Below are 20,683 nucleotides of genomic sequence, written 5' to 3' on the forward strand. Positions count from 1 at the left end.
TCAGAGTTGCTTCTGTCAGTATTATACTGTTATATTATTGGATCATAATATTTATGTGCACTGGGAACCAGTGCGATGCAAACTTCCAGGTTGGTCTACAAATATAAGTCATCCCTGCAGGGATCTAATTTCATAAACAGGTGCCTATGTTTTGTGTGTAAAATCTTAATTAAAAAAATAGTGACTATAGATTGAATAAATGAAGTGTAATGAAAAGTTAAATATTTCCTTCCAAACTGCAGTGAAGTAGAGGTACAAACTTGCATGAAATAGAAACACTCAAGTAAAGTACAAGTGCTTCAAAACTGTAGCCTACTTCAGCATTGTACTTAGTGAAGTAGTAGGCCTACTAATTTGTACTTAGTTGCTTTCATCATCTGGCTTTTAGGCCAATTGGCAAATGTTAGCATTTTATCATAAGAAATTGAAATGGTGAAAAAGTTGTAAACATTATTCCTGCTAAAGATCTGCATTTTTGCAAATCCACTAGACTATTAATTTTGTTGACTTAGATTTTGGCATGGAGGCATTTCAATGAGAGTAATGTCACTTTATGGCTGTTTTTTGGTTTATTTATGTTTTTGACATTTAAAAAAGAAAATCTTAAAAAAAATGTGTTACTTTGTCCAAACTCAGATTTGTTCTGAGCCTTCCTTATGTACGGTGAGTGCAACATGGAGCTGTTACGGCGGCTGTCATCGACTTTATACCCAGCCGCTGGGAGGACACGCCCCCGGGGGTTTCCACCACTCACAGGGCAGAAAGTGATTAGCTCATCGCGGCTGTCAGTCACGCCTATCTCCCGCTGCTTCCTGTGTGAGCCAGCGGACTGGCTCTGTCTGCAGAGAGTCTCCGGTATGGGCAGGCGCCTCACTCCTCAACTTTTTTACCGGAGATTTTTTAGCACAGTTCCGCTACATTTGACACGGTTTATATCCTCTGGAAATGGATTTCTGAATGGAATAACCCGAGAGTGAGTCCGACGTGAGCGTATCCGAGCGTCTGAGTTCAATTCTTTTGTTGTTGTTCGAGTTGTTGAAGGAAAGAGGGGAAAATGCCAGTTGCAACTCTTCTGCCTTTTACCGCGACTCCGAATAGGAAGTCTGCCAGCCCGACGTCTTTCAGGTTGACAGAGAAATTCATCTTGTTATTAGTGTTTAGCGCTTTTATAACCCTGTGTTTCGGGGCCATCTTCTTCCTACCGGACTCGTCCAAGCTGCTGAGCGGAGTTTTCTTTCATTCCTCCGCGGTGGAGACCAACACCCGCACCGGTCCGGACAGCAGCGACCCCGGCTCGGCTGGAAACGACGAAAGGGTCCTGGCCAAAATCCGAAAAGACCACGAAAAAGCGCTGATAGAGGCCAAGGATACGCTACAGAAACGGCCCGACGAGATACAACAAGACATTATGAATGAGAAGGAGAAAGTTGCAAAGGAGAGTATAGGTCAAGGTGGGAATGATGTCAATAATTTACCTTTCGTTGAGTATCACCGCCCGCCCGGGGCGACCGGACACGAGCCCCAGGACCCCGAGACCAAGGACCGCCGCGCGAAGATCAAAGAGGTGAGGATCTGTTGAGCTCTCGCACTCTTCCTTCTATGGAGAGAAAGCGTCCCGCCGAACTCCCCCCAACAATCAGGCATTTTAAACATTTCCTTCGGCGTAGGGCAGCTGGTAGACCTAGTAAAACGTGACTCAACAGCTTACATAACCTTCTAGAACTTTTTTTTACAATTCGGCGCATAAAAAAGTACATTAAGAAGCACCAACGTGAATGAAATTTGAACTTTTACATGAAGTCCTCTCCGTCACCATATGCCTCGCGGAGAGTGTACACTAACTTGTGTGTTTTTAACTGAGCAGACGCTGGCTATAGCGGAGCACTTAGAGTAGCCCAAATGTGCAAACACATCTAGTAGTGTTGAGCTGAAGACCTAATGCCATATTGGGATTTCTACATATACCTGCCGGTGAATTTGACTCAATGATTTTACGGCTTTTTTCAACGGAATTCGGCGTTTTTTGTTTTTTTTACTTTCCACGAAATTGAACAGCAGTCTGGGAGGAACGGAGGATCCTGTTGCAGGTTGCACAGGATCCACTGCCCCCCTCCGGGCTGATATACCTGTCTTTCAAGTTTTGATCAGATCCCAGGGGTGGGGTGTGAGGGGTGGGGTGGGGACGACGACACAGTGACAATCATGGATGTAGAAGATAGAAAACACCTTTCTAGCTTCTCACAGATCTCTATAGATGACCTAGATTGAAAGTGTTCTCCACAGTTTGTAACCTGAAGATGAAGGGTTTTAAGATCTTTTGAAAGCCTGACCCAAGTATTATTATGATTCTGTTTATTATTAATATAATGACTAATTGGAGTCATAATTTAGCCTCGTATTTATTTGCCAAGAAAGTGTCACAGTGTCACCCCGTACGCCTGTATTACTTGTATTCAATAGCCTGTGTGCCCCCCCCCCCCCCCCTGATGTCCTATCATTCCACACCGGAGAAGGCCAAATGGAAGCCTTGTAGCCTGCAGCAGGGTAAAAGAGAAACACCAACAGGTAGCATGTCCTGCATTATTGTGTTTTGCCTCACTGCACAGTGTGTGGGTGTGAGCAGCAAAACAAGCGGAAAGCCCAGCGGTGAGGTCTCAGAGGAGGTTTCAGGGGGCTGCAGAGGTTGTTCGGTCACGCTGCTGCATGATCCGTGGCATCATGATCTCAGAGCTCTCTCATACAAAAAAATCCTCGCCTAGAATATCAACCAAATGGCATTAACATCTTGAGTGTCATTTAGGAAAAAAATGTTTTCCCACGGCCCTTTTGGAGAGCAATTGCCGTAGACCTGCTCAGTGAGGTGATTTTCCGTTTACTCATTCAGGTGGTTGAGTGCTAGACTCACGTAGAGGACCGTTGAGTGAGTGAGCCGATAAGGGTTTGGTGTCCTGACGGAGCACACGTGGCTGATGTTAGACATTCAGATGGACTGATATTTGCTTTTCATTGAAAATCATTTGACAATGAGATAACCGCAGGTCAGTATTGCTCAGAGCTGAAATGACTTCCCTGAACAGCCTCTGTGGCGTGTGTGGGGCTATGCTGAATACTGACAAAATGAAATATCCCATTATTGTATTTGAATGAAAACCCCAGTATCAATAATGCAATCACATTCGAGGATTGAGATTTTGCTTTCAGGTAATTTTATATTTGAGAAGATTATGAAAAGCAATAATCGGTAAAGGCAATTAGATTCTGAAGTCGTATAAGTTCTCAACAGTTAACAGTGCAGCTTTCAATACTTGGAAAAGACCAGATAAAATTTACTCCCAAATATTATATTCTCAAAATTGTCATGCATGGTCCAGGCTCAAACTACAGCGTCAATGATATTTTATAGATATGCATTGCCTAGGTGTCTCTCTGGTAGTAAGCACTGTCCTGAAACCTAAAAAGAGCATCGAGTGCGTTTTGGTATTATACACACACAGTTTGAAATGCTGACTGGGCACGTTTCTGACCTTAAGATGACATCACCTGCCATGTAAAGGTCACGCTGTCAACCACGCGGACGTGGTATTAAAGACAATATGTCAACGGAAGGGGCCATACCAAGCAGCAATTACAGTTTGCCGATAGTGGGCCTGCTCCTGCCAACTGGTTGTCATCACATAAGCTATGTCACCAATCTAGTGTCATCTTAGCGACGGCAGTACGAGCTCACAAACACAGTGATGAGGACTTAAGCATTCATTTCAATAGGCGTTCTCCCTAGACCTTAAGGTGTTAGTACCAGAGTTTAAGGTGGAATAAAATGTCTTTAATCTTATTTAAATCCTAGCATAACCCATAATCCCATATTGTCTCGCTCCCAGGTCTCTGTTTTATGTTCTGAAGCTCAACTGTGAACTGTTTGACTTTGCAAACAACATCAGTGAGCTGGAAAAAAAGTCAACATAAAGTTGGCCCCATTGAGAAAAAAAAAAAAAAAAAAAAAAAAAAGCAACTGTTTTGAAGATTTCTTGTTTTGTCAAGGCAGCAATCTGTGTTTATAAAGTGCAGTGGAAACACAGATTGCCTCGCTCCGGGCTGTTTTTTTTAAAATGGCAAAATATTAAATTAATTTAAATCTGAAAAAAAAGTACCTCTGGTGCCGAAGGCATCTCACTAAATATTTCCACAAGTTACACTGATGCTGCTATTTTGAAAATGTTAGTAGCCTCAGCAGCATCACTGAATCATTCAGGTCAATACATGTTCATCAGCTGGTGAACTGTAGACATCAGTAGTAAAACAGATTCAAACAGTAAAATAAACAGCTGTTTCCTGGAGAACACCTGCAGGGCACTGAGAGGAAAGTTTAAGTGGATTCCATGTCAACATCAAGCAAATCACTTCAAGATAATGATTACCATTCTAAAATATTTGGCAATGAATGTCTACTTTGACATTGTCGGTCATCCGGCCTCCGTTTCCTGCGTGACAGCTGTTTAGATTGCGAGGGTTGCAGTTTGTCGCAGAGAGGAAAAAACAAGATTGTCCGTATGTAACCGGCTGCATCTTAATCTCCGTTTGCTCCAAGTAAACCCAAAGTGTTGCAGAAATGGTCCATGACAGTGCAATATTCTATGACAGGAAAACAAAGGCAAACGTCTGGCCAAACCTCCGATCTAATGAAGCAACTAATGAACAACTTGGGGGAGAGATTGTAATGCTTTGAACAATGAGAAAAAGACAGCAGTATTGAGTTCTTCTATCTACTCAGCAGGTCACATGGTGTGTCAGACATGACTATCTGGCAGTCTGTCTGAGGTAAATAGTTGTTTAACTGAGCTACTGTAAGCTATGATATTGAGTTACCTCTTAGTGAAATGATCTGAGTGAGTTTGAGTTTCCTCTGGTAAACCAGTATGCAGTGCATATGTCTAGGGCTTTTATTGTGAAAGGTAATAACAGAAGGAGTGGACCTGGTATGTGCTGTGTTAAGGTTAAAAAGAGGTTAAAAAGTTCTGGATTCTCCCTGTTGTAGTACATTTTCAATATGTTTGTTCCAAACAAGAATATTGGTTGATGCCTCGTTCCGGGAAAAAAAATTAAAGCTGCTTTTTCACTGAGTAATAATCGCATTCTGTGTGAAAATATACCTGAAAAACAGCAGTTCAAAAAATATATTCTGCTGCAATTTAATCATACACAAAAACACCCCGGTGTGTAAAAAGCCTTGATATGTAATAAAACAGAGGGTTATGTTTTTAATACTGTAAAGAGAAAACAATATTTTGACAAATAGAAGATATAAAAATGTTCCGCTGGATCCGAGGAAAGCGTCTAATTATTAAAACAGAAATCCACTGACACGTTATTGTGTGGAATCGTCATTATTGTGCAATGTAAGCTCATTCCCTTAGAACACAAGTGTGCTGTTGTTAAAATAAACTCTCAAGCAAACCACATCATCGTGGCGGTGAAGCACATTTGATACTAAATGTTTAAGTAAACGCTGACTGTGTCAACATGTATCACTCCTCTCTTATCATTCAGGACAAGCCTGTTCCTGTTATTAATGTAAGGGAGCTGCCATTAGAACAATGCAAACGCAGAGTGGATTTAACAAACCTGTTCGGCTTCACAGTCGACCTAAAGGACCAAACAGTGTTGAATATGTCTCTTGTGATTAAGCAGCACTTATGACAAATGTCAGCATATGTGAGTTATTTTATATTCCCATCTCCCTTGTCACAACTTGAGCCTCGGCAGTTGTGGTTTTCAGTGAGTAGACGTGGTGATGTGCGTTAAACCTGCAGCTATGTTCTGCTTTTGATAGGAGATAATTGGACGTGCTGGTCCGGTACATTTGAGGAGTTTGTCTCTAGAGTAGACAAAACACTGTCCTAGATTATCTGCCGCCATCAGTAATAAACGTCAAAACATCCAGATAGACAAACACGATGCTCCTTATTGCTGTCAATGAACGAGCTTCGCCGTCTTCACGCTCCAATGAAATGCCTAAATACTAGCGTAACACCTTTAAGTGAAGGACTCTCATGTATTTCTTTCAGAAATTTTAAAGCTTTCGGGCTTCAGTCGTTTCTTGGAACGACACTTTAAATCCAAATAAAGTAGTAAATAATGTTAGTATGATATTTTAGTGTAACTGGGATCAGTGTCTCAGGGTCTTTCTCCTGAATATTACCGGACCAAAATATTTGGTTAACTTGTGCATAATAATCACAGTGCAAATAGTATAAAATAATTTGCAGTCATAAGGTATGTGACCAGGCAAACTTCTTTTAGTGCTATTTAGACAAACATGCATTTGACAACTTGCCGTTTTGATCCTTCCCTTCTTTTTTTGTTTTGACATTTTCTGCACTTTCTGCTCAGTAAAGCCAGTAGCTCCGTTCACCTTAACGCAGCCAAACAAACATGCTCCGGCATGATCCCCCCCTGGACCTCGGGTGGCCTGGTGTTATTCAATGGAAGCCTGTTGAATTATCTGGAGATGAAGTTCTGTAGCAGGGGTTTCTTACTCAACCTCGCCAGCCGCCCTCTGACCCAGTTATCCAGGGATCTGCCCCGCCGTGTCGCCGTCTCAGTGGCGATCTGAGTGTTGTGTTTGTGACGAGCAACAGGACGAGCTGCCGGGGCGGGGGGGCTTGTTGTGAGGGACCGCCACAATCCCACAATCGGCTAAATCTGTTTGTCTGCTTCAAATCAGAGACCCGACCCCCCCGCAGTCTGCGGCCCCGGGCTTTCGCTGGCTCTCCTAGGCGAGAGCAGCGGGGGTAACAATGAAAACCCCCTCGGCTGATAAACAGGGAAAATCAAGGTTGATGGGGTCGGTCGATGCTGGATGCTAGAACACCTGCGTTATTTGACACAGTGAACTACTTTCAGCTCCGTCTGTAACATGTTTCTCACCAGCTTGAAGTAGATGCATCTCCGGATTGTTTCCAGCGTAGCACCACTGGAATATTATCATACATGAAGCAATGTTTTTCCCATCAGGGAATTTGGGAGATTAGACATCACCGGAGCAAATTTTGTTTAATGTATACGTTGCATTAAAACAATCAGTGAAATGTGTGTTTTTAGATTTATTTAACTATACACTTTCACTCATTTAACCCTTGTTAGCAGTCGGTCTGAACAGGTTAATGGGCGACCTGTATCCGTTACCCTCTACCAGACCAAGCTAAACCGCGGGTCAGACACAAAAAGGCGCCTCTTTGTTAGCTTTAAACCCAATTTAACAATATTGATGAGTAAATGTCAATTAACCGGCCCCTTATCAGAGATGAAGAGTAAAAGTAAAACAGAACTTACAGGAGTGGGTACAAAAAAAGGCGATACAAGTAAAATATAACTTTTTTTGGGGGGGGGGTAATTATGTCCTAAAATTCTGTGTAAATCTGTGTGTTAGTTGTGTTTCTTTGAACGATGACAAGCAGAGATTATCCTCTGGCTGGTGTCCGTATGCGTCATATTCACACTTCCTGTATCTGTTTGTGAGTTTCAGACCGTTCATCTCTGGAGAGAAAAACAGGAATTAACAAACCGTTGTATTTTTGCCGTTTGTCCTTATGGAAAGTTGTGGAATGTCACATCAAAATCACAGTCTTTTCTATTTACAGCAGACGCTGAAGTGTGTGTTTCCTGTACACACATTACCTACCATCATTTTCACGTACTGCATTTTAAACACTTGATCTTGCCTGTTCCCTGTCTACCAGTGTCTAAAGGATGTTTAATTACTTCTGGGAAAACTCATCCACAATGAATACAGATTCTTTGTCGGTGCCATTAGAACATTTAGTGTTTTATTCATTAATTCATTCATTACGTTGAAGTGGGCTGCTAAATCTCATTCTTTAGTTGCCACCACTACTCCTGGCCCCATGTTACCTTGAATAAAAAAGGATCTTAAATTTAACAAATTTTGGATTTGAAAAAGCAGGGCACTAAAAGAGAAAATCTATTCCTTCCCTATTCTTCTAATTAAGGCCGACAGACCGCTGTATCTTATTGCTTTGGAAAATGCATTGTTTGATTCTGAATCTTCACTGGTTCTTCTTCATATCTAACCCCCCCCCAGGTAATGTATTACACTGCATTCTGTGAGGGGCACCCCTGAAACTCCCACTAGGACCCCTGGGAAAACATGGAATTGCCTCTGCTGAGGCTCTTATCTTTGTGGCAGCATTTAAAAAAAATAATATAATGACAGTCAGGTTACTAATTAATACACCTGGACTCACCTTTTATGCTCTGTGCAACTGCTGCTGTCCTGTCTGACTCATCATCCTTATGTTGTGAAGTGGAGCTTGTTGCTGCTTAGGTATGCAGATGAGATGTAAATGTTTGTCTGACTGGCCACACACACTGTGGATTAGAGGCTGGTGGTTTTTAAAGGTCTTTGCTGTTACCTCTATCCCTTCTTCTCCTTTTCTGCTTTGCCGTCTTCAGGATACGGTTCAGTCATTTCTTGCCAGCACCCTACTCAGTTGTTTTCCCACTCTCTGCAAGCGTACATTACGTATCCCCCACCCCAAAAAAGCAATTTTGCCGCTTCGCCAACCTTCAGAGCCTAAAATATATTCTCTGTTTCTGTCTTCTTTTTTTTTTCGGGTTAACTTGGCAGCCTATAAGTCCTATTTTGGTATCGACCGTTTGAACTAATTGCCTCTTGTTCCCTGGTCCAACTCCGTGTGTGTGTGTGTGTGTGTGTGTGTGTGTGTGTGTGTGTGTGTGTGTGTGTGTGTGTGTGTGTGTGTGTGTGTGTGTGTGTGTGTGTGTGTGTGTGTGTGTGTGTGTGTGTGTGTGTGTGTGTGTGTGTGTGTGTGTGTGTGTGTGTGTCTCGAATAGTTACTGCTAACCCCTTCAGGTGCTCTCTTTAATTGTCTAATGGCTGTAATAGCTTTGGCTGATGACCAGCACTGTTGCGCCTGCACAGGAATATGTGTATGTCCATTAATGTACTTGTGTGAGCGCTAATGAAGACAGAGAACTCCCTTCAGTCAGTGGAATCCCTGCAAAGTTGTAGAGGAGTCATCAATTTCTGCGTTTGTGTCGAACCTTTCATGCCACTAATCTGAATAACAGCCCAAACAGAATGAAAATGGCTAATGAAAACACTTTGGCCATTTGGGAAGAAATGTAATATACCATTCGCTAAGTCCCGCCTATCAAACACAAACTGGCCAATCATAGCGTACGGCTCTGCTCCTGCAATCACAGACTCTCTTCATTTTCAGGCTGCTTTTGTGGATCTGGAGCTGATCGTGGTTAAACGTTGTGTAAAATTGATACTAAGGTTAACGGTTAGTTTTTCCCAAACTTTGATAATGATTATGCAGCGAGTGCAGTTAGTGACAGTGTGGGCTCCACGGTCGCCCTTTTATTTTTAGATTGCCTATACTCTGTCTTTGCGTATTCAGCGATTTGCGCCAATCATAAAGTTTCACATCTGTTCTTGTAGTATTATTCGATTAAACCGCTCTGCAGAGAAAAAGGAGACTGGCATCTGGTTCTTTTACTAAATCAACACAAATCACGAAAAGAGCAGTCTGCTACGCCACCGTTCACTAACGGAAACCACCACAATCAGTGGCGTTAAGCTTCTCTGTTTCTACTTTATGGAAGGAGCGTGCTTTACCACCACTGGTTAGAGCGAATGCAAGATATTAGCTTATTTTTTAGTTTAAGTTATATACGTATGTAAACACAGATGAGTAAATGACTCAATCCACAGTCCGTCTGATTCCAAAAGACCTGTTCAGTGTTTTTTTCCCATAAGAATGGCCTTTAATGTAGCAGCTGAGAGTCTGCTCTCCACTGCTGTTCTCACCTAATTTAGTTAATATTTTCAGTAATATTTTGTTCAGGGGAAAGATTTCATATAAAAACGCCATAATTTTAATTCACTCTTGAACTTTCACAGCGAACATTTTGGTCGAAGCAGAGAATGATAGAAGCTATGAAATGGAAATTACCCAGAGACTGTTGGCTGCTGTATTAAATCAGGATGTCCACCGTCTTCCCTGTAAAGACAAATCTCTCCTGTAGCCTAAGGCCAGGGCGCTGGCTAGAATATATAAGATCCAATAATGTATACTATAACAGCCCAATAAAGTCACAGTAAATATATAGTCCAAGTGGATAGCCCGTAAGGCTTTAGATATTTAAATCCATATATTATTATGGATTGTTACAGCAGGGCTCTTATAAAGTCTGTGTGGATGGATTGGTCCGGTGGTTGAGTTTCGGGGTTGTTCTCGGGGAGGATGAGGATGAATCTACTCGTTCCAGGTTTGTTGCCTCCTGGCTGGCTGGGAATGAATTTAGACTTCAGAGTGACTCTGGCCAGAGGCGGGCCCCCGCGTCCCACACACGAGGGTTTGAGATGGCGGTATATTGAGATTCATTGCCCGTGGACCGTAGCCATCTCAGAAGTACATCTAGTGCTTTTTTTGCCGTTACTGGATCTACTCTCCCGGCTCCAATCCGGCTCATGCATAGTCATCGAGCATTGATTTGGAAAACCATGGAGCAAAATACATTAGATGGGTCGTTATCACTATTTCCTAGTGTTTGTGTTATAGGTCAAGGCACAAGCAAGCCTTAAAGCGTGGGTGGGAAATTGTTCAAGCAAAAATGGGTATATGACTATACATTTCCATTATAGCAACCCCGCATACGTACCGCCTCCCTTGGTTTCCTGCAGCAACTTGCAGAAAGAAAAGCTGAATAAAGTTGTGGTTTTTATTCATTTTTTAATAATCATCATCATTAAAAAGGAAGAAGCAAACACTGAGGTAATGACACTGTATTTCAAACCCAAATCTAAAAAAATCTCTTGTCATGCATTCGAGGGTATTATTATTATAATTTCTTTGTATCTTGTGGAACACATATATGAAGTCAATTTTCACTCACTATATATATTAGATGTTTTATCTTGTAATAAGTGGTATTTATGTTGTGATATATAATAGGGGGGGCAATCGCAGAGCCTGTTCGAATCCATACCTGGGACATCGCTTGTTGCATTCAAATTTTGGTTCGTCCAGATGTTGGGAAGCTGAGAAAAAATCGCAGCGTGTGTTTGAAGTATAGTCATCAGCAGTTTAAGTGCCTGTTTGTGTGTTGTGTTGCATAAAGGTGCATGGTGATGCAATTTGAAGAATTTAAGATTGATTGTTTGAACGTACTGAAAGTGTGCCAGTGGAGTTAAATGACATTCATTTATTGTTATGATGCTGTCTTGTTTCTAATCCCGGCGCTTGTGAAGGTTTGAAATGTGCCTTCAATCATCCGATAGAAGTGAAATTGTCAGCCAGCTAGGACCGTCATCGTTAGGCAGCGTAATCAATGACCTCGAAGCTGTTAATGCTTGAACTAATACCTATTTTATTTATTTTTTCAAATCTTCTGTCCTTGTAGCTTCTATACTACTCATAAAACCTCTGTCTGCTACCTTAGAAATTACATTGAATAAGTGAATTCTTTATTTTTATTTTTTATTACGTCTATTTAAATAAATTGAGTTGTAAGTGGCAGCCCTACAATAAGCTAATGTTGCGTTGCCTAAAACTCCCACTAGACCCAGTGAAATCGGTGCCTGAAACGGCTAGCTAAATGAATTGTCAATAAGAAAGTCACCAATAACCCTTCTGGCTTCCTCCACGCTCCATTTGAACCGCCTCCGTTTGATGCTTCAGTCCACTCTCTTCCCCTTGCAGCTCGTTTTTTAACCTTCCAGAGAGCTCGTAGCTCGACAGCAGCCAAACATAACCTGGTGGACAAGTCCAAAAAGAGAGCCTGCTAACCCTACATCACAAAATAGAAATTAGAAGTAAAAACATATTGATTTTTTTGGGTTGGGCAACGGGAAGTCTTGTGGTGCTCCATAATGTTTCCTCATTCAGACCTCCTGCATGTACAGACTGACATTTTCTGCTTAAGGGGAGCTTTAGAGCTTCACTTTTCTTTACCCAATCCTATCAATACACCACAGGCTTTGGCCTGCAGCCTGGTATGGACCTGTTTTTGCTCTCTCTCTCTCTCTCTCTCTCTCTCTCTCTCTCTCTCTCTCTCTCTCTCTCTCTCTCTCTCTCTCTCTCTCTCTCTCTCTCTCTCTCTCTCTCTCTCTCTCTCTGTGCCTGCTTGTCCTGCTGTGGGCAGCTGCCTATTGACAGATCCCAGTAGCTCTGAAAATGTTATATGACTGTCTTATTTGGTGCACACAGGAGATATCCACTGATTTGGTTTCACTGCCCCTTTCTCTCACACTCATTTTCTTTCTCTTTCACTCGCCTACTCTCTTTACACACAAAAATCATAGAAATAAAGTAGATTTGCATTCTTGAGGCTGCTTGTGGCCTTCATTTGTTAAAATGCTTTTATGCTCTTATTATGAAATCCTTTTCCACTTTTATTTGAGAGAGGGTATTATTTGAGACAGGGCTAGAAGATCTATTTTACAAAGGTGACCATATTTTACTGAGAAACCTCCCTGTTTTCTGTGTTTACTGTGTTAATTTGCCGTTGCTGCTGTTTGCTGTTAATGAAAAACCCCACTCTTCCTCCATCTGTTTCACATTAAAAACCCTTCCAGCAGTTCAGAGGGCACAAATGCTTTCTCCGCGCTACAAGGTTTTTATTGTAAAACATCTGCAGGAAGTGTGCGCGAGCCATTATAGTCGAGATAATCAGATCCCAATTTTCTACCGGGCCATTATTCGAATACGGAGAATTTGCAGTATTTGGATTCATAGACGTAGAAAAACAGAATATGAGAGCCTGGGAGAGAGAAGAATGAGGAGGAACCAGTACGGCTTCCGGCAAAGCATGTGCATAGCTTTTTGGATCATTAGCGGTGTACAATAGGATTGCAGGATTATTGGCATTCCTTATTCTAAAGACGGTAATGTATGCTGAGCAGGGCGGCCCCTCGGCCTCATGGGACTTTGGGTGAAAAACACACACACACACACACACACACACACACACACACACACACACACACACACACACACACACACACACGCATGTAAAATCTATTGCCATTAACGACCATGCCTCAATTGTCCTGTCTCGCTCAGAGCTAACACGCTGCTAGCTCATTAGCATCCAGAGGTTATTGATTGCGTTTACAATCGCTTCAGTACCACGTGTGATATTGGAGAGTTAAACACAGTGGACTAATTGGCATTTGTCTTAAGAAGTGTTTAAGAGTGGTGTTTAGAGTGTTAGGGCTTGACAGAGGGCAAAAAGGCGTTAAAATAGCACGACGCAGCAATATCCTGGGTAAGGCGCTTAATACCAACTCAGTTCGTGAGTAATTCAATACACTTCTTTAGTCTAATAATCTTCTCTCTTGATTTTCCTGCTTTAGTCATGTGAGAGGATCTTATGATAAATTCTTATCTAAGTTATTATACAAGAATATAGAGCAGTGCTTTTCCTTAAACCTTTATGCAGGTTTATAGAATTCTCTGATTTCTAATACTAAACAAACCATTTGAAAGCCACTGGATAACCTGGAGCTGAAAACTGTCCTGTGACAAAATGCGCGTGCATGTGTGTTAACACTTTAAGAAGTCAATTACATTATAAAATCGGTGTTTGAAGACCCGATGAAATGAAAAATACTTTCCTTTTTCAGTCCTGCGTCCCTTTATCTATGTTTTGATTTATCTCTTGTCCTATAGTAAATCAATTTGAGAGTATTTTCGCATTAAATCCCTGTCTTTTTTTTTCCTTTTGTTTCAAATGTTTGATGACTCAAACTGCACTCAGGGGATTGAACCAAAAAAAAATCCTCCAATCAAACGAGACATTGGGCAATTAGCTAGTCACACCAGTCATGATACCATCACCGTTTGAGGATTGTAGTAGCTAACAGAGAAATATGTAGGGTTTGGATGTGTGTTTGGATTGTCATTGGGCAAAAACTTTTCATTTCCAAAACATTGAGACTGAGGTCTAAGTCATTGGTGGGAAACTGCTGATTTTTAAACGGGCTCCGTGCCACAGCACTGTGGGCAGTATGCAGATGAAGCGTAACACCCGCATAGATTGGGTAAGCGGGGAGCTCTGGCGCCGGCGACATGGATGGAGACCGGGCGCCGTTCATCTGCACGCACTGCTTGCGCTGCAGTGAAGCAGAGCCCGTGGAAAACTATCAACATTTCCTTTTCATCTCTCCCTCCTCTTGATCTAACAACAAGAGAGGGAGGATTGTGTGGTGCCAACAGTTCATCTTTAGCCCGCCCTCTTTTTTTTTAGCAGTTAAAAAAGTTAAATCCCTCTTGTTACTGTAAGCGCTCAAATATTTTGTGTCACTGTGAAATACGTCAAAGTACAAAAGCTAAAGACTCTCTGACTTTGGTTTCACTGGGACTTTAAGACCAATGGTTCATCCATTTAATCTCTCTGTTAAAGCCAAAAGCGGAGTGTTTGCTTAAATCCAAACACTCCCCCTCGTTGGAATGACTAATAACAAGCGTCGGTATAACCTGGCCTGGTGTGACACATTATTCAAGACACGAGCAAAGTAAAGAGACTGCACCTTTATCTGCGGCACACGGAAACGTCACATTTCATTCTTCATGTTCAACAAGTTGCAGCACAAGCACCTTCATATTTGGCTGACGGATTTCAACGTGAACGAATTCTGTTCTCACACAAGACCGGTGTTACTGGAAGTGCTTCACAGGACCTGGGAGAGAATTAGAATATGGAGGAGGAGGAGGAGGACAATTAGGGATGTACGAGCACTTCCCAAGGTAAAGACAGTTAAGTGGAGTTTGATTTGTCTTGATTATTGGTGTTAACATTAGGGGTGGGTAAAATACTAAATACTATGATGTTGTTTATGTGAGAGGGAAGCCTATTGTTGTGGTTTTTTCCCTTTATTGCAGACTGATGTTCTCTATATATCGATGTAAATAGCAATTACCCGGGACATGCCTCATTGTGTATTTGCTTTGAGGTTGACCCACCTGTCTGCTCTTGCAGAGGCACGTCTGTGATGTTCACGAAGAATAAACAGCCTCGTGCAAAGGCCAAGGACATAGATTTGTCATTTCACATCACTGTGAGCAGGATGCCAATTTATTCTTGGCAAATACAAGCGTCTAGGTGCTGGCACAAACAGGCTGGCTGCCTTCAAATGTTGGAGCTGGTTAGGTTTTGGAAAACCCCTCTAGGCTGCGAGACTCCAGAGGGGTTCAAGTATTTTTTGACCAAGTCTTGTGGTCCTGTGATGGAGACGGAGGAAAACGCTGTCCAAAGCGCCCCAGGGGTCATGGTCGGAGGATTCTCTCTCTCCTTAATCCAATTCAGTTTAATACCCGTAATCATAGGCTGTCAATCACATAATCCATTTACTTTTCAATCTCACTTTGCTTCCTCCTCTCCTTTTTTTTTTTTTTTTCAACGTGGGGGCTAGCATTTCAACCCTACAAGCTCTACTGCCCTGCATATTGTATCAGCTAAGGGCCGGAAAATCTCTCGGTAGGACGTGAGTTTTAAGGACCATAAAGTTCCTGTTGTCCGACTGTTTATTTAAAAAAAAAAATTATATCAATGTTTCTCCTCTTATCCATCAGAATGAACGGTACTGAATTTGAATTTCAGAGCATATCTGTAGCCTCCAAACGGCTCTAAACATTGCAATGGCTGAGCGGGCAGCTCTCAGCTAACTGCTAACAGCGCTAACAGTGCAAAACTGTGTTGACCTTTACTCTTTCGCAACAAAGATCAGCTCTTATGCACTAAAATGCACTAAATGGCACGCGGCCGGCCTGGCTATGTAATCAAAGCCCAGAGAATCTTGGATACAACAACACATAGAGGGAGAGTTACTCCCTTCTCTGCTCACGATGCCATTATTCCACTATATTTTTACATAGCAATTAAGTGTTTTTGGCTTTATGAATATTTTGATAGTATAGAACCTTTAGGTGTATGTACATGGATACTTCTTACAGGCCAAGGTCACTCATCGTAATGTTGTCTGTTTGACACATGATTAAGGTTCAATCTCTAAATTGACAGGCAAATTGAGCAACAGGGCAGCATAAGCATGAGGAAACATTAACCTACTTGAAATGCATTTCCTTCAGTTGGATTTGCAGTTTTACTTCAATTAGTTTCGGATTCAGTACGGTCGCAGGTAATTACACAATCAGCAAATGGGACTTCCCTCTGGAACGGCTCTGCAAGTGATCGAGAGCCGGAGGTTGCAGCATAATGTTGGAATTTGTGCGAGATCAGCAAGATCAGAAGTCAAATCGAAATGCAGTGATGCTGAAATAGAAATATATATTTTAATGAAGGGAATTACACTCCAAAACATTTACCAGAGGGCACAATTTAACTCCAAGAAACAAAAAAATATTGCTGATAAAAATGCACGCCTCCTGAATATAAATGTCCTACAAAGTGACTGCATCATGCCAGAGAGTATTAGCATCTCAGTGAATGCCAAGTTTAATGACGGAACGGCCATAACTCCCCAATCTCTCTTTGTTTAGACATTATAAAAATAGACATCTGGTATTACTGCTGTTTTTCTCGCTCCAAGAAGCTATTTTGTTGCTCATTCACTGCTGTCACTTTTTGTTACACTATACTTACCCACACCTTTCTTCCTTTAAGTTACCTGTGAAAACTGACTTCAAACTTTTTTGTGTAACACAACATTAACTGCAGATCATACTTCATCTTCATCCATGTTGTGTGTGATCCTATCTCACTTAAGCCCCTTCTTCACAAACACCCAACTAACGTCGTACTTCTGTCTTTAGTAAGGGCATTTATTATTAGGTTAAAATTAGGTTAGATTTAGGTTAGAATAAGGTTAGGTTAGGGTTCAAACATAGCACTCTAATGGAATGCCACAACGGGCACGGGCACATGGGAACCATTCATTTAATGAAATCTCCATAATCCCTTCTTAAAACCATTATGGATGGTTGAAGTCCCTATAAAAAAATAATAGATAAAAGGTTATGAATAAATAGTAAATAAATCAAAAGGTTTAAAGAGCACAGATGCAGTTGGGGCAGCGAGAGCGTCAGTTTTTATAACTGCACCTTGCAGAAAGCTTATTAAACCTCTCCTGGAATTCACGGGTATGTTAAACCGTTTGCTCTATAACGTGAAGTTTGAGCGGCGAGTCTCAGTGCAACGCCCCCTTTTTATCCCCTCTGAACTGATTCCCCTCAGTGGTTTTGAACCCCAGTTTTGACGCGGTCCGTTTGCCTCCATTCTCCCAAACACATGTGTCGGCCGTGTGCTGCTGTGTGCCCAGTTCAATTTACCGGGAGAGAGAGGCAAGCCAAGTACACAAGCTAAATTATTCAGCCTGCATTCTGCAGCCACTCTAACGAACGCGAGGAGGACAACCAGAGAGAGAGGGAGAGAGAGAGAGAGAGAGAGAGAGTGTGTGTGTGTGTGTGTGTGTGTGTGTGTGTGTGTGTGTGTGTGTGTGTGTGTGTGTGTGTGTGTGTGTGTGTGTGTGTGTGTGTGTGTGTGTGTGTGTGTGTGTGTGTGTGTTATAATAGATACTGTTCATTATGCAGAGTTGTTTACCACACATTTCGATCCTCATTCATTTAAATGGACTTCATATGCAGGTTTTATGAAAGCACACGTTTTGTAAACTTAATTGGAAATACTGTGTTCGACACGCATTCATTAAGTAGACAAAAGGAAAGGTCAAGAATAAAGAAGCAAAGAGGCACAAAAGGAGGGAGTGAGATGAAGAGGTTCTTATTACCTGATATGGGTTCTTGAAGCTCTATCTGGTTATTTGTTTTTTTAAAGCTTAATATAGTTCATTTTTCTTTAAAATTCTGACCAATTTCATGCCCCTCAATGCCTTGTTTATGACGACAAAGCCTTTGGAAAAGAATTTAGAGCACCACGGGGGACCCTCTATTGCTACTGAAAGCGTAGTAGTGATATGAAATGGACTCTATGATCTGAGTAAATGGAGTTTAGAATAGAGAACCATTGTATTATTAGATCAGCCCATCACACCAGAGGTGAAGCACTCTGACAGACATCTGACTTTAAATAAAAGAGCATCATCAGCAAACTAACACCTCGGCTCCGCCATGATCCGAACACACACACACACACACTCTTCAGACAGTCTAATTACAAACTCGGCACCTTTTTTTCACAGCCAGGGGGTGAAACTCCTCACTTGATTTAACCATTGTGACCCGGTGACCTCTTAGTCAACCAAACGGCAACAATTGAAGCCCTATGGCCCTAAACAGAGCAGACTCTGCACCTTTCTGTCCATCTATTCTGTCTTTTTTCTAACGTTATTGACTTTTCTCTTGCCAGACGTTTTTATCTTGTCATGGCAGGAAAAATACGAGTCCATCCGTCTAATAACATTAATAATGACTTTGTTCCTTTTTAGGTGAGCCAGTAAGCCATGCCCAGTCAGCATGCACAACACCAAGGCAGTAGCATTGTGTGCTCCCACAGGTTACATTTGCTAACAGCTGAAGCCGGTGCCCTCATGTTACCCTCTCTGAATGGTGTCTTTACTTTAACGCTCATACGGATAATCTCAGTAAGGCAGTTAGGACCCACTGAGAACTACTTCAGCAGGCTTGCATAACCTCGGATCGTTTGTCGGGGTTTTAAGAAGCTGCTTGCTCGATTCCCATCTCTGGACTTTTAGGTCTCTTTGGCATTGCAGAGGAAAAGGGTTCATGAGATTATTTGTCTTTCATGAAACTGCACGGTCAAAGATAACGATCAGAATCTGGATTTAATTTTGACAAATGATCCAACAAAAACCCGCACTCGCATCAAATTCCCAAGCCGTCTGTGGCAGAAATCCCCATAGAAAGCTGCCGGTGTCCTTTTTTTATTTGTTTATTTTTTTTATAAAGCTGCCTCACAAAGCCACTTCTGCCCTTCTTAAGGAAAGATTTGGATTTAGCTGATATGTTCCACAAACAACCAAAAAAGGAGAAAGGATTTGGGCTTCTCCACCACTGCACTAATAGTTACAAATGTTAGACTCTTAATGTGTTTTTAGCTGGCTAAAGAAGATGCATTGGATTGCTGCCCGGCTGGTAAAATAGAGGGGCACATTGGCTTCCTGCTGGGAACGTCAGCGGACAATATCTCCTACAGTGGGTCTTCATGACTCAGACAAAAATATAGCCTCAGAGAAAAGGATTGTTTTTGTAAGAATTAATGGACAACAGTCTACTGTTTTCTCTCGGAAATGCTATACAACTGGGGGAACTTTGCCCGCACACATAATTTGTAACATATTAAAAAAAGGTGTTTTTTACATTCGGCCACAGCTCGAGAGACCTTTAGCATCGAGCCAATGGATACTGTTTGTTTAATTTAATACGCTTCTAAACACTGAACTCCATTTTTGGGGTGGAAATAATGCACTGAATGAAATAGTACAATGAAATTCACATAAACTGCATCTACTCATGTGGTTTAGGACTAAAGGCTTGATCCTCTTAATGGTCGGGTAAAATAAAGAAGCAAAACATATCTTTCTAGATGTCACGAGTATATGTTTAATGTTCCTCAGGCTTTTCATAGGATATTCCGTTGTAAACTCTATTTGAGACGGCAATCTTTTTATCATCGCAGATTACATAGTCAAAGCTATAATGCAAATTGTGCAGTAATTATGTCCAGGGACCATCCAGGTATTTCCAGGTAATAAATTTGCGAAGAAGATTAGAAAATGCCACGGCAACTTTATTATCGCTTTTTAATGTGTGGGTTAATTACTCCGGAGTGGAGCGGATCTAATTTGGCCCATTTTGTAGTGGAGACTGGGTATGACTATTACATTACCACAAGTTTAAATATCATCACCAAGAAAATATAAGACACTTTGAATATAGTGAGAAGAAATACCCTAGAATTAAGGGAACCAGGAGTCTGGTTCAGAGCTTTTTTTATTGTTTGAGTGGAATGGAAGGGAAAAGTAAAGCGTTATGACAATTGGGGAAACCCCCACGGTGTGCTGGTTGGGAGGGTGGGATGTAAATGTTATTAATAATTGACTCCTTTTATTAGGATTGTGTAAGCGATGGGATTAGCAGACAGTGATTCTCCTGGCTGATTAATGGACCCAGGAGATCCGACAACAAACATGGATTAGAGCTAAAAAGATCAGTAGATGAATCATTCGGCTGATCTACAGAAAATTAACTAACAACTGTTTTATTAATTGATTAATCAAGAAAATGCACCTTTCCAAGCCTCTTAAATGTGAGTATTTCTTGTATTTATTTGTGTTTTATGATAGTAAAACACAAAGTAGATTTTGGACTGTTGTTCGGACTAAACCAAACATTTAAAGATGTCCCATCGGACTTTTTCGGTAACTGTGATAGACGTTTTATTTGTCTGCTACGATCAACTATCTACTACTATCGAGAATATAATTGTTAGATTAATCTGTAAGGAAACAGCCATTTGTTGTTTGTTGATGCAGTCAGTAAAAGGGTTGGTTGATGGTGTCTATAGAGTTTGTCATTCTGGCTAGTGTCTTTCCAGCCCAACCCATGGTACAAATCCTGGCAACGGTTTCACACGCCAACTTCATCAGTGAGGTCACAGAATTGTTCGAAAGCCGCAAAATTGTGTCCAAGGAGACAACAAT

General features: G+C 41.6%; 1 protein-coding gene across 1 annotated transcript in view; it reads left to right on the forward strand.

Annotated features, from left to right (window-relative positions):
- The first annotated feature begins 561 nt into the window (after window positions 1-561).
- man1a1 (mannosidase, alpha, class 1A, member 1) overlaps window positions 562-20,683 on the forward strand; it is a 134,922-nt gene continuing 114,800 nt past the window's right edge. The window contains exon 1 of the mRNA XM_054618214.1: window positions 562-1,564. Coding sequence (XP_054474189.1) covers window positions 1,055-1,564 — 510 coding nt within the window. The 5' untranslated portion in view covers window positions 562-1,054. The remainder of the gene's footprint in view (window positions 1,565-20,683) is intronic.

The sequence above is a fragment of the Anoplopoma fimbria genome, chromosome 18 (assembly GCF_027596085.1).
Source record: "Anoplopoma fimbria isolate UVic2021 breed Golden Eagle Sablefish chromosome 18, Afim_UVic_2022, whole genome shotgun sequence".
Taxonomy (NCBI): domain Eukaryota; kingdom Metazoa; phylum Chordata; class Actinopteri; order Perciformes; family Anoplopomatidae; genus Anoplopoma; species Anoplopoma fimbria.